Source organism: Gigantopelta aegis, unplaced genomic scaffold (genome assembly GCF_016097555.1).
Source record: "Gigantopelta aegis isolate Gae_Host unplaced genomic scaffold, Gae_host_genome ctg6131_pilon_pilon:::debris, whole genome shotgun sequence".
Classification (NCBI taxonomy): Eukaryota; Metazoa; Mollusca; class Gastropoda; order Neomphalida; family Peltospiridae; genus Gigantopelta; species Gigantopelta aegis.
This window is the reverse complement of record NW_024534849.1, coordinates 1-14,742: the sequence shown is the minus strand read 5'-3', so window position 1 is coordinate 14,742 and position 14,742 is coordinate 1. Positions and strand designations below refer to the sequence as shown.

At 40.7% G+C, this 14,742-nt stretch overlaps 1 protein-coding gene across 1 annotated transcript; it reads left to right on the top strand.

Annotated features, from left to right (window-relative positions):
• Positions 1-668: 668 nt before the first annotated feature.
• On the top strand, positions 669-10,096 carry LOC121366558 (perlucin-like). Its single transcript, XM_041490949.1, has 2 exons — positions 669-1,259; positions 9,752-10,096. The coding sequence occupies exons 1-2, from the start codon at positions 1,133-1,135 to the stop codon at positions 9,964-9,966; spliced, it is 342 nt and encodes a 113-aa protein (XP_041346883.1). The 5' UTR covers positions 669-1,132; the 3' UTR covers positions 9,967-10,096.
• Positions 10,097-14,742: the final 4,646 nt, after the last annotated feature.

The following is a 14,742-nucleotide window of genomic DNA, read 5'->3' as shown; positions in this document are numbered from 1 at the left end:
ACCCCATAAATGTCTATTGACATATAGGAAAGTGACCCTAAGGAACCAAAATATGCCTTCAGAATTTTTGTATGACATCACAGACACAAGATATGATGTAATTGACATGAATTGCGTAACGTATGCCGACACAATATCACCATTACATGGAAAGTATGAACTTAGATTTTAAGTTTCTTTCCTGCCCATGTTCGGAGCATCTCTTATCTCAATGCTATTATGGTCAACCATTTATAGGTTATAACACAAGGACTTTCATACATTTGAGTTATATTATGCAATGCCGATCATTCTCAGAGGCAGGGTTAAAAGAGTTGTCATATAAGGTTATATTTTCCCAGACCTCTTAAAACACTCTGCTTCTTCATGGTCAGCGCAACATAAGCATAATTACTGCACGATGAACCTTTGCAGCCTGTGCACGAATTGGAACATAGGCAAGAGCAGCGTAGAGTATCACAGTCTCCCTTGCACTGGTAACGAATGATTTTCAAGAGATACTCCGGTGCAGGCAGCAAATCCATCTTTCTGGGTAGCAGACGACTATCTGACAACTGCCAGCCCCAATCCCTTGGATTCAGGACCTCTGAACCCATCCAAACCTGGGCTTGAAAATAAACCCTTTGTGAGTGATACCTCGCCGCGTCTGATTGGTGTTGTAAGTTATTGATTTAACAGAATATTAAATAGAGATATATATGCATATTAATTTGTTTTAAGAGTGATTGGCGTCTCATGCTGGTAAACACTGAATATTAATGAGAAGTCTGAATATTAATCAGAACTATATTTGCATATTAATTTGTTTTAAGAATGATTGGTGCCTCATGCTCGTAAAAACTGAATATTAATGAGAAGTGTGAATATTAATTAGAACTACATTTCATATTAATTTGTTTTAAGAATGATTGGTGCCGCATACTAGTAAATATTGTATATTAATTAGAAATATGAATATTGCTGAGAACTATATTTGCATATTAATTTGTGTTAAGAGTGATTTGCGCCTTCATGCTGGTAAAAAAAGAAGTTTTAATTGGAAATCAGAATATTAATCAGAACTATATTTTCAGCTGGCTGCATACCCGAGCAGGGATACGTGCGGCTGAACCGGACAAACCTATGCATCAAGATGTTCATGGAGATCAAACTGCTTAATGACGCACGCAACAGTTGCAGCCAATCGGGTGCAAGATTGGTTGTCCTGGATACGGAGGAGAAAAATACTGATGTCGGTGAATATATAAAAGCAAACGGTGGTAAGTTTTTCTGTCTGACCTGTAGGTAGTGCAGGGAGCACATTAAGTCAATACTTTTCTTAATGTGCAGAGCGAGTTGCTTCCCTCTATTTAGTACATTTAAAATGGCGGAAACAATGTTTAATGTTGTCGTTGGAAGATTTATTTTGTTAATAAGGACGCAAGTACTTCAATCGAGTGGAAAACATCCGTTCGATGACACCAACAGAAATATCTTAAATCCGTGGGCGTTCGCCATCGCAAACTGCTTCAATTATTGGAAATGCTGCCAGTTTTCGTAAATAATAGTAAATAATGGCGATCGTGCTTAATTTATTATATGTACACGACTTACGTGCAACGTTAGTTGTAACCGGAGGCACTCTTATATTTACGTCCAACTTTACACGTAACTTACGTTTTCGTTGTTTCGTGAATAGCTCTTCAGTCGTAGATTTACGTTTACGTGTAAAACTAGGCTTACGATGTTTTGTGAATATGGGTCCTGGTCTCCAGGATTGAGTTTTGGTAAAGGGTGAGCTCGGCGATTGAAGTATTGTCTCTGGCAGTCTTGGATATACTGTCACGCCCCCGCACGATGCCATCATCAATAGTGCGTGGAGCAAGGGTTGAAGGCGTGGACGGCAGGGTTGTTCTGAGTCGCGGACCATAAGCTCGGCTGGTCTCATTCCTAGTGCTGAGATGGGTGTTGCGTGGTAGATTAACAAAACGAGGAACATGTCTTCCTGTTTAAGAATCTCTTTGGCAGTTCTTACAGCTCTCTCCGCTTCCCTGTTTGCTTGCGGGTAGTACGGACTAGTTGTGACCAATTCCAATCTGTTGCAAATTTCTAGAATTCTGCACCTACAAATTGTCTGCCATTGTCTAAAACTACAGTTTCTGGGATTCCGTGATGAGCCAAAAAAAATTCATCTTGCAGATCACCGCAAACGATGTAATTTGAGAGAGAAACGCAATGTCAATGTATCTCGAGTAGTAGTCAACAGTGATAAGGTACTGGTTTCCTTTAAGCTTACAAATGTCTACACCTATCATCTGAAAAGGATGGTCTGGTAAGGTTGCCGTTAGAAGTGGTTCATTTGAGTGTGATGGTTGTTTCTCCAAACAGATTCTGCATGCTGCAACCCTCTCTTGGATCCGCTTGCTGATCTGTGGCCACCACACACTCTGATTAGCAAGCTCACGACATTTGGTAATACCAAGATGACCATCGTGACTACGATCTAGGATTTTCCCTCTCATGGAAAATGGAATAACAATTCTATTCCCCTTCACTAGTATTCCCTCTACAACACTGAGTTCTCCACGTACAGTAAACATGGCTCTGGCTGCCAACTGTACATTATCTTTGTACTTTGGCCAACTGGAGATAGTGTAGTGAACAGCAGCTTTTAGATTAACATTGTTTTCTGTCTCTGTTCGGATTCTTTCCAAGAATACATCAGAAACCGACCATGATGATGTGACTGCATTAACATAGGCTACAACATCATCGTGCAGTTCTTCTGGCTGATTTTCACTCATGGGGCTACGTGACAAGGTGCTGCCATATACTTACTCCGAGTGTAACGCACTTGTGCCTTGAACTGTGTCAAACGCATCAGCATCCGCTGACATCGAAGTGGTGTCTCCGATAGGTCCTTCTGGTTGATCAATGGTATGAGTGGTTTGTGGTCTGTTTCTAGGACGAACTGTTCAAGTCCCACAAGGTACCGATCAAAACGTTCACAAGACGATACAGCTGCCAAGCACTCTTTCTCTATTTGTGCATATCGTCACTCAGCAGCTGTCAGTGTACGTGAGCTATATGCCACAGGTTCTCATATCCCGTCGTGTTCTTGCAGGAGTACTCCACCAATACCATAGGAGCTTGCGTCAGAGCTAACTATGGTAGGTTTAGTTGCATCAAAGTATGCCAAGGTTGAAGAAGTGGTTACAAGCTCTTTAACCTTTTCAAAAGCAGTCTTTTGTGGTTCTCCCAAAACCAAGTCTTCTCCTTCTCCAACAATTCAGTAATGGGACGAATGATAGTCGAGAGGTTGGGGAGGTATCGACCTAGGAAATTTATCATTCCTCGAAAACGACGTAATTATGCCACATTTGAAGGCGTTGCCATCTTCTGGATTGCTTCAACATTAACAGGGTCAGGCCGAACACCGTTCTCGCTGACAATATAGCCGAGAAACTGGATTTCTTGCTTGAAGTATTCACACTTTTTGTTATTTAACTGGATGCCTACTTCTTTCAGCCTTTCATGAACTCTAGCTACCAGTCGTTTGTGTTCTTCAGTAGAAGGAGTGTGCAACAGGATATCATGAAAATAACAAACCACACCTTCAATTCATGACAACAGTTCTGTCATGATCATCTGGAATATTTCAGGCGCAGACGAAATTCCCAATGGAAGACGTTTAAAGAAAAAACGACCAAACAGAGTGATGAAAGTAGTGAGCTTCGCTGTCACTGGGTCAAAAGGAAGTTGCCAGAATCCTGATGCAGCATCTAGGTTCGAAAACACCGACGATCCTCGCAGTTTGTGTACAATGTCCTCAAAGATTGGAATTACATACCGTTCCCGTTCCACAGCCTCATTCAATTTCTTCAGATCAACACAAATTCTTACATCTCCTGACGGCTTGACCACAGGAACCATTGGAGAAGTCCAAGAAGTCGGCTCAGTTATCTCCTCTATTACTTCACCTTCCTTCATTCTCTCCAACTCCTTCTTCACCTTTTCAAGCAGGGGAATTGGTACTCGCCGGGCTGTGTTGACACTGTATGGAGTAGCACACTCTCTGAGTTTTATTTTTATTGGCTGACATTTGACCGAGCCAAATGTGACCTCACCGACATGCTTGATAAAACCCATCTTAAATGCAGTTGTTCTGCTGAGGAGATTATGGCTATCTTCGTTATCGACAACATGGACTACTGCATGGATGTTGGTAAGTTGGGTGTTAAATAGACCACGAACATCCATTTTGCCTCCAGGACTCACGAGTGTTACAGTTGAAGCAGTACGCAGGACAGGTCTACCCAGGGCAACCCAAGTACTTTTTCTGATAACATTGACGTCAGCTCCTGTATCGATCTTAAAACTGATCTTCTTCCCGCATACTTCAAGTTCCACATTCCATGGAGGTTCATCGCTGGCATGCACAGACCCAATAAAGAATGACTGACCGCTATTTTGTGTCGTTGTAACTGTGATTTCCTCCACTTTCTTAGTACTTCTGCAAACTCTAGCAAAATGAGACAGTTTCCCACACTTGAAACACTTTTTTTCTTTTGCTGGACAAGAATCTTTCTTGTGAGAAGTACCACATTTCCCACAAGAATGACCTTTGTCTTCCCATCGCCGTTTGTAACTCGAAGGTCGACGATCTCTGCCTCTTTGCTGTTGTAACTGCTGTTTGACTTCTTCATTCTGTCTTGCCAATGTGACTGTCGTGTTCAAGTCTAAATCTGCTTGGAGTTGAAGTTTTTAAAACATATCCTCATCACTCAGTCCCAAAACAAGCCTGTCTCTAATGTATTCCTCACTATTGGGAAACTGCATATTGCGACAAGTCATAAAGTACTCGAACATACTGTTCCACAGTCTCTCCTTTTCTCTGACATCGCAGGTCAAAAGTTGCACGCTCGTTTATTACATTCTCCCTGGGTATAAAGTGACTGTCAAACTTACCCAAGACAACATCATATTTAGTGCAATCTTCCCCATCTGTATATAGGAATTGACTGTAGATCTGTTCCAAGTCAGCTCCCATAACATACAAAAGAGTGTTTATTTGCACCTCATTTGATTGTTTATTCAGTTTTGCTGCAATTCTGTAGCGTGAAAACCTCTGGCGTCATTCCGGCCACGCACACGGTGACTGAAAATCGAACGTAGATGGTGGTTTGAAGGCCATCCAGTCAAAATGATGTCAAATTCAGAAGTAATAAAATTCTGTAGTTTCTTCTGACACCATCTTATGTGCCGCTGGCTAAATGGCTTTATTTAATATATGGGTTACGTACATATCCAGCAATGACCAACAGACCATGACAGTTTATACAACAGGAAGTCTCTGTTTTGTTTTTTATTCCTCCCATTTCCGGTGTTCCCCATTAGTACACAAATACTATCTCAATACAATAGTGAAGTACGATCTAACAACAGTTGATTGTAGTGAAGTACTATCTAACAGTTGATTGTAGTGAAGTACTATCTAAAAGTTGATTGTAGTGAAGTACGATCTAACAACAGTTGATTGTAGTGAAGTACGATCTAACAACAGTTGATTGTAGTGATGTACGATATAACAGTTGATTATAGTGAAGTACGATCTAACAACAGTTAATTGTAGTGAAGTACGAGCTAACAGTTGACTGTAGTGAAGTATGATCTAACAGTTGAATGTAGTGAAGTACGATCTAACAACAGTTAATTGTAGTGAAGTACGATCTAACAGTTGACTGTAGTGAAGTACGATCTAACAGTTGAATGTAGTGAAGTACGATCTAACAGTTGATTGTAGTGAAGTACGATCTAACAGTTGATTGTAGTGAAGTACGATCTAACAACAGTTGATTGTAGTAATGTACGACCTAACAACAGTTGACTGTAGTGAAGTACGATCGTAAATACTATTAATTGTAGTGATGTACGATCGTAACTGCAGTTGGTTGTAATGATGTACAATTGTAATTACAATTCATTCTAGTTATGCACGATCGTAACTACAGTTAATTGGAGTGATGTACGATCGTAACATAGTTCATTGTAGTTACAGTTAATTTTAACCATGTACAATCGTAACTAAAGTTGATTGCAGTGATGTACGATCATACTTTAAGTTGATTGCAGTGATGTACGATTATGACTTCAGTTGAGTAGTGATCTAACGTCGTGGTTACAATTAGTTCATAATTAAAGTTGGTTTTGGAAAAGTATAATCGTACCTGTAGTTGACTGTAAATATGTACAATCATATTTACATTTGATTGTAATATACAGAGTCAAATAAAAATCTTAAGAATATCGGCCAATTGGCAAATGTGACAGAAGAACATGTTGAATAATGTATGTTATATTTGTATTACGTCCAAAGGCAGAATAGGAATAAATGTTGAGTTCAAAATCTGTTTGATGTGCCCAGTATTCGCTAAAACCAGAAGCAGTCAAAACCGTAATTCAGAAACAGAATCTGTCTGCAGGGTTTCTAGATTATGGTAGCCCCACTCCCATGGCTAGTGATATTCAATGCTGGGCTAGTAAATAACTACTATTGCCATGCCCGACAGCTAGTCAATTTTTTTTTTTCAAATGTTGCAGTTAAGTCTATTTTGTAAATATGAATATCCTGTTTTTAAGATTTATCTCGCTCTTTAGGTGACATATCTGATTATATGATTATTTAGTAAAATTGTATTGACTTAAAGTAAAGTATGGCTAGTGAATTTGTAATTGTGGCTTAATCATTTTTTAAATCACTGATCCCATGGCTAGTGGATTTTATAAAAATTCTAGAAGCCCTTTGTCTGATGGAATCACAGGTTGACTGTACCCACAATTGCAATGCAACGCCTCCTCACTGACTGCCTGATACATGTAAAGACTGCATTAGGGATACGGCGTCATTGTTCCACAGTTCCTGCAAAGTCTGTGAAGGGTTCCTGAGAGTGCACAGTCCTCTTGGCAGCTCACCCCAGACGTGCTCGATGGGATTCAAGTCGGGCGACCTTGAAGACCACCCCATGCCACTGATTACCGCGTTCCTCAGGTAATCCCATGAAAACATGGCCGTGTGGAGTATGGCGTTATCGTGCTGAAAGATCAGGCCTGGACCTTGAGCTGCCATGAAAGGCACACGTTTCTGGGCTAGCACCTGGTCGCGGTATGCAGCAGCGTTGAGGTTGCCACGGATGACAGGAAGTCGAGAAAGGCCATTCCCACAAAAAGCACCCATGAACCTTCCGCCTCCGAATATGTCAATTTCATTGACACAACACTGTGCATGACGTTCACCACATCGTCTCCAAACCCTCTGCCTGCCAGCGGCAAATCGCAGTGTGAATCATGATTCATTGCTAAACACGACTCCATTCCAGTCCCTCCGAATCCATTGTAAATGCTGTTGTGCTCACAGTTGATTTTGACGTCGATGTAATTGCGTCAAAATGGGTCCAGCATATGGGCGCCGTGCGTGGAGGTGAGCGGTTCTCAGCCGATTTCTGATCGTTTGGCTCGGACACCCGACGTCTGAAAAGTTCATTCGTTGTCGCTGTAGCCGTCATGAAACGGTTGCAGAGGTGAAGTAACACGATATAACGGCCATCTGCCTGTGACGTCACAATTGGTCTGCCCGGTCGAGGGCGATCAGCTATGGTGTGCGTTTGTTGTACTCGTGTCCGCAGATCATAAACTGTCCGTTGTCTGCAACCAAACGCCCTTCCAACATTGGCTACTGCCGTTCCCGAGTGCAACATGATGAGGGTATGTTCACGCTGCACATTTGTGAGGCATGACATCGAAAGAGGTCGTAATTAATATCGTTTCAATGTGTTTTTTCGTTTTATCAGACTACTGTCAGTAAAGATGACAATACGTGTGTTATTGTAGTCATGTGACCAGTGGCAAGTGCAACACCACGTTCGCCTCAATGGTGCTGTGCACGTGCTATGGATCGGGTCACGTGGGCTGTGATGGGTTTCAGATGGAGTGTTGACATTGCCATGAAGCATATTTATTCCTAAAAAAACTACCTGCTTTCAACACTCGTTGACTTTATTCACATTTAACATTGTGAAGTTTTTAATTAGACTCCGTATATAAATAATGCACAATGAAAACAACATTTGATTTTAGCAATGCACGATCGTTCATCATAGTACTCCTATACGATCGTAACTAGTCGATTGTAGTGAAGTATCAACGTGGTGACATTTGATTGTAGTCATGCACGATCGTAACTACATTTATCTGTAGTGATTGTAGTTACAGTTGATGATTGTAGGTTTGTAGTTACAATTGATTGTAGTCATATTTGATCATGGTGCAGGATTTAGCTCGCTCGGGGTGCAGGATCAAAACTTCACGATGGACCTATTCTCTGATTGTTTTGTTCTGCATCCAACCATTGCCACATGACTAGTATATCAAATGTCGTGGTATGTGCTGTCCTGTTTGTGGAAAATGCACTTATTTTTTTGCCATTAATACTAATCAAAAAATGTTGCAGGTTTTTTTTTCTAAAACTATAAGTAAGATTTACCAAATATTTGACATTCATTAGCTCATGCTTAGCAAATTAATGTGCTCTAGTGGTGTCGTAAAACAAAACAAACTAGAAGTTTAACAGTTCATGATAGTAACTACAATTGATTGTAGTGAAGTACAACCATAAAGGGGCTGGACATATCCCAGTGGTAAAGCGCTTGTCTGTTGCAAAGTCGATCTAGGATTGATCCCCATCGGTAGCTCATTGGACTATTTCTTGTTCTAGCCAATGGACCATGACTGGTAGATCCTGTCTGTGTAATGGTGCATATAAAATCCCTTGCTACTATTGGAAAAATATAGCGGGTTTCCTCTCTACGATTATATGTTAGAATTGCCAAATGTTTGACATCAAATAGGCGATTATAAATAAATCAATGAGCCCTGGTGGTGTCGTTAAAGAAATATTTTTGTTTGGTACAATCATAACTAAAGTTGATTATAGTGATGTACAATGATAACTAAAGTTGATTATAGTGATGTACAATGATAACTAAAGTTGATTATAGTGATGTACAATGATAACTAAAGTTGATTATAGTGATGTACAATGATAACTAAAGTTGATTATAGTGATGTACAATGATAACTAAAGTTGATTATAGTGATGTACGATTACTATAGTTGATTGTAGTGAAGTACGATCGTAACTGCAGTTGATTGTAGTGATGTACGATCATAAATTCAGTTCATTGTGGTTATGTACGATCGTAACTACAGTTAATTGTAGTTATGTACAATCATAACTGCAGTTGATTGTTGTGAAGTACTCTCCTAACTACGGATACCTGTATTGATGTACGATTACTATAGTTGATTGTAGTGATGTACGATCGTAACTACAGTTGACTGTATTGATGTACGATTACTATAGTTGATTGTAGTGACGTACGATCAGAACTACAGTTGATTATAACTTATGCTGACGTCAACCGATGTTCCTCTACCATACATTTTGAACACTCATTTTGTGCAGCCCATGAAACTAATTGCTACCATTAAGCAAAGCTACAACAACAAAAAAAACACCCCCAAAATCTCACACATGTGCATACACAGAAACCCACGGCAAAACAAGACCAAAATAATAATAATAATAATAATAATAATAATAATAAAACTAAATAAAATCAAAACGAAACAACAAAATCAAACTTTAATTTCTTTCACTATATATTTAACTTGTAAGCTTGTCTAATATGCTTGATTTTTATTTTAAATTCTTCAGACGAGGGTATGTACCTCATTGGCTTGACAGACGTACAACAAGAAGGCAGATTTGTCTGGGAGAATGGAAAAGACGTCGGTTTTTCAAACTGGGATCCTGTGGAGCCAAATGGTGACACCGGTGAAAATTGTGCGGTGGTCTATTCAACCACATACCTGTGGTATGACTACACTTGCACAAAAACATACAAATACATTTGTGAGAAACTATTCTAATCGGGTGCAGTGTTTTGGGGGTTTTTGTTTCTAATTAATATAATACCATTTTTATGTCAACAATTGATGTGGGCGAGACGTAGTCCAGTGGTAAAGCGCTTGCTTGATGCACAGTCGGACTGGGATTGATCCCCGTCGGTTGGCCCATTGGGCTATTTTTTATTCCAGCCAGTGCACCATTACTGGTATATCATAGGCCGTGGTATGTGCTATCCTCTCTGTCAGATGGTGCATATAAATACACATGTATCTTGATACTAATGGGAAAATGTAGCAGGTTTCCTCTCTAAGACTATATATCACAATTACCAAATGTTTGACATTCAGTAGCCGATGATTAATAAATATATATGCTCTAGTAGTGTCGTTAAACAAAACAAACTTTTGTTTCACGAATTTTCTCCAACTCTTATCTTCTGAGCTGTCCACACCATGTCCTACATTTCTCAACTTCCTCCACGGTTGCAGTCTCTGTGTATTTCCCTGCACCCACATGACATCCTTGTCCTCTGCCACTAATAAAGCTGGTCTGACCCACGGCACTAACTAACGACTGCCGGTAATAGTGTTAGCAGGGAATATAGTAGGTGGGTACAAGTGTCTCTTAACAATGCCAGAAGTAACTACTGAACATTCTCCGAAGTCACACTAAGCCCACAGTTAAATCTCATAGGGAATGGCAGGTATGTGACATTGATAGCCACGAGACAAGAACGTGGACTTGAATGTGGAGCTGGACAGCGAAAGTTGAAAGATTGGAACAGTTGCCAGATTGGGCAGAGATTAGATGGAATTAAAGCAGACAAAGGAATGGGGCAGTGGAATAAAAAAAATAAAAAAAAATAAAAAAAAAACAAGTAAAAAAACAAGAAGAAGATAAAATATGGTTTTCAGACAAAACGAGTTGACATAAAATTCGTATTCGATAAAACACCATGAAGTTGTGTATTTAATAACATATACATCTTTCCTATTGTTTTGTACATACAGTTCCCCTACACCACTAGTATGACTATGAAGATATATTTACCTCTGAAATATATTATATTATTAAAAAGTAGATCCGCGCCTGTGTTTGCCGACTTGCTCTTTGTGAAAAAAAAAGGTGCCGATTAACTCGACAAACTATTTATACATTTTACTTCATATCTTCAACAATTTAATATTTCCCCCACAGTATTAAAAACAAAATCATCCAAAGCCTGTGTTTTATGAAATTCCTGTTCTGTGTACTTTGAGGACTGGATTATTACTGTGTGTGTTATTATTGTTAGTCAGACAAAATGCAGTTTTAAGAATTAATATTATTGTAATAATTGACGACCGTAAAAATATAGTTTTGTCGTATTACACAAAATAACCTTTCTTCTCCTGATGTTATGAAATCGCATTTGAGACTATTCAAAATTAATAATTTAGCTCCCCATTAATACAGACCCCAATTGTAGGCCGAAAACATTCTCTTTTTTTCTGCTATGCATAAAACCCCAAAATGGGCTTGTACCCCCATAACATGCCCGTAGGAAGCAGGGGAAGTGGGTGTACAGGGTATGTGCCTCCAATCTGAAGCTCACAGGAAATTCACTGACGCCCATATACTACCACGACGGTAAAGTACCAGTGGGTGGGTTAATACATGAAGGGTGATCGATCCTATGACCCGGCACACCCGAGTCGAATATATTGTTTTTTGCTATTGCGCTCGTTTACACATCTTCCGACCGATGAGGTTCACCATTCACGAGGTATACCATCCAAAACCCGTAGCTTTCGTAACACGTCTATAACCCATGCATGCGAAAAGCCTCCACCGTATTGGGTGCGGGTTAAGGTCTTTGGCCTGTCATGTAGCCACGGGTTAACTTTTGGTTACACAATAGCCTAGTGTTAACCAAACCCAGGCACGAGGAATCGGCCCATTCATTTCGTAACCGCCTGCATGCTGCTTTGTTACACGCCCGTAGACTGTACAGTCCTTTATCTTTAACCGCAAGACATCGCGAAACTCGTCTACAAAGGTGTCGGCGTCTATGTACGATGGACAAACGTTCGTTGGTAAAATGTCGAGACGAACCCAGGTTTAATATGGACTTCAGTGACGGTCGTGTAAGGGTTTGGCGCAGGCTACGTGGACGCTGCCAAGACGCTGCTATAGCCTCTATTAGAAACATACTTATCTGCCCTTGATTTGCAGAGCGCTAAGCGGCCCCAATTAGCCACTAAATTATTTCCGGCGCATTCACGCTCCAGTTGCTTGCAACAAAGGCCCTTTCTACAATGTTTGTAAACAACAGTATATAAATGCTGTTTTTGTAATATCCCCAAAGGCTTTTTCATTAAAAACTATTTTATATTGAAATTAGACCAAAAAATCAATTGTGTAGTGATATTCTCGTGTTTATGCACATTAGAATTTGTTTGTATTATTAGCTTGAATTCCCAATGTATTTGCAATGCACCAAAGCGTCTTTTTGTGCCTATTAAATAATGCTGTTTTTATAATATTCCCAAAGGCTTTTTCATTAAAACTATTTTATATTGAAATTAGACAAAACAAGCAATTGTGTAGTGATAGTCTCATGTTTATGCAGATTAGAATTTGTTTGTATTATTAGCCTGAATTCCCAATGTATTTGCAATGCACAATAGCGTGTTTCTGTGCCTGGTCAATAATGTCGTTTTTATAAAGGCTTTTTCTGTGAAATAGTTTTACGCTAATTTTAGACTAAAAAAGCAATTAAGAAATGTTAGTGTTATGTCTATGCAATTTAGAAATTTCCAGTATTAATTATTTCAAGTTTGTAATGCTTTTGCTATGGGCTGAACTGACGTATTTATCAAAGTTGAAGTTTCTCATGATCTAGAGTGTGCTGTGTGCTGTTTTTATAATATTCCCAAAGGCTTTTTCATTAAAACTATTTTATATTGAAATTAGACAAAACAAGCAATTGTGTAGTGATAGTCTCATGTTTATGCAGATTAGAATTTGTTTGTATTATTAGCCTGAATTCCCAATGTATTTGCAATGCACAATAGCGTGTTTCTGTGCCTGGTCAATGATGTCGTTTTTATAAAGGCTTTTTCTGTGAAATAGTTTTACGCTAATTTTAGACTAAAAAAGCAATTAAGAAATGTTAGTGTTATGTCTATGCAATTTAGAAATTTCCAGTATTAATTATTTTAAGTTTGTAATGCTTTTGCTATGGGCTGAACTGACGTATTTATCAAAGTTGAAGTTTCTCATGATCTAGAGTGTGCATTTACAAACTGTAAATTGCAAACGGAAGCTGAACCAAACAGCAATTACTTTATTATTGAGCAATTGTGTGCATAACGTAATTATTAAATGGAATGGTATTTATTTTGTAAAGGTAGATCTCTTCCTAGCGTAACGTAATTTCTGATTAGCTTCACGTGGTGCTTCTCAAAAAGTATAAAAGCTCTCAACCGAAGATGACCTTTGCCGCTAAGCAGCTCGAAGTCGCGCCCTGCTCTGTCGATCTCCCCCCACTGCTGGGGTCGATGATCAAGAGTTTGGGTGTGCTGACAGAATACAAACTGTCACAGAAGGGAGGGCCTACGTAACACTAGTTTACGTTGGCCACGCACAACAACCGACCCGGAGGAAGAGAAGACAGAGGAGGAGGACAGGAACGACAGAAACGGCACGGGGGGGGGGGGGGGGGGGGGCAAAGCCGGTGGCTACTCCACCGGTAGCGGTCCCTTCGCCGCCGCCGCCGACGTCGAGGATGCCGTCCCCACCACAACGCAGACCAGCCAGCCCGCATCGCATTGAAGTGGACCCGCCGGCCAGCCCTGACACTCTCGAGACAGAGGTTCAAAACCCCCACCCGCCGGCCCTATTAAGGGCCAATCTTACGGCGCCGTTGGCTGGGTTTGAACCCGCGGTCACTCCGAAACAGCCGGCCACACTCTCCCCCACGGAGGAGAGGAGACCAGCTAAAATTGCCAGGACCACAGCCCCGCCAGACATCAACACCTCGACCGAGAAGTACCTGATGTTCGCAAACGACGTCCAATACGACCAGTTACCAGGTACGGCCCTCACTGACCCGCCATTCGGGCTGCCATACGACGAGGAAAGGGGTACATGCGACATCCGCGGGTTCAAGAACGGAGAGCATGGTGACTTTCGCCATATGGTCACCACTCTTCACAGCGTACAATTCAGACAAGTGCTCATCCACCGAAAAGTACTCAACCAGATTGTCCACAAGGCAGTGTGCAGGGTCTTCGACAGCCACTACCTGAGCGTCCTCGAGCTATACGGCATCGTCTTCAAAACGTTTCCAAACTTCGACGCCAAACCGCTACCCTGACAGCCCTTTTCAGGGCTACCTCAACAACCTAGATTCGTATAGGTCGGTACGTTTAGGCTTAAATTAAAAAAATCCGACACCCTTTAAATTTTCGGCCGAACCGTCTAAATTAGCGTTCAATCACAGGCAATATTTCGGACTTAACGCAACAAATTACTTCAACTTTTTGGCTTAATTCTCCTTCTGAGAAATTTCAAAATTATTACCGCCACCTCTTCCGCCTCTACCTCGGGCAGCCACAGCCGGTCTTCGGTGCTCCATGTGCCAAGTCGTAAGCGAGAAGAGAACCACCTCCCCCCCCCCCCCCCCATTCCTGTCTTGTACGAAAGAGCTTGCTACGACAGGCGTGCGCTACAACAGCTTGTTCTGAATGTGCACGTTAAACTCTATGACCTGACCTGACCTGACCTGACCTGACCTGACGTCAGCACTCACT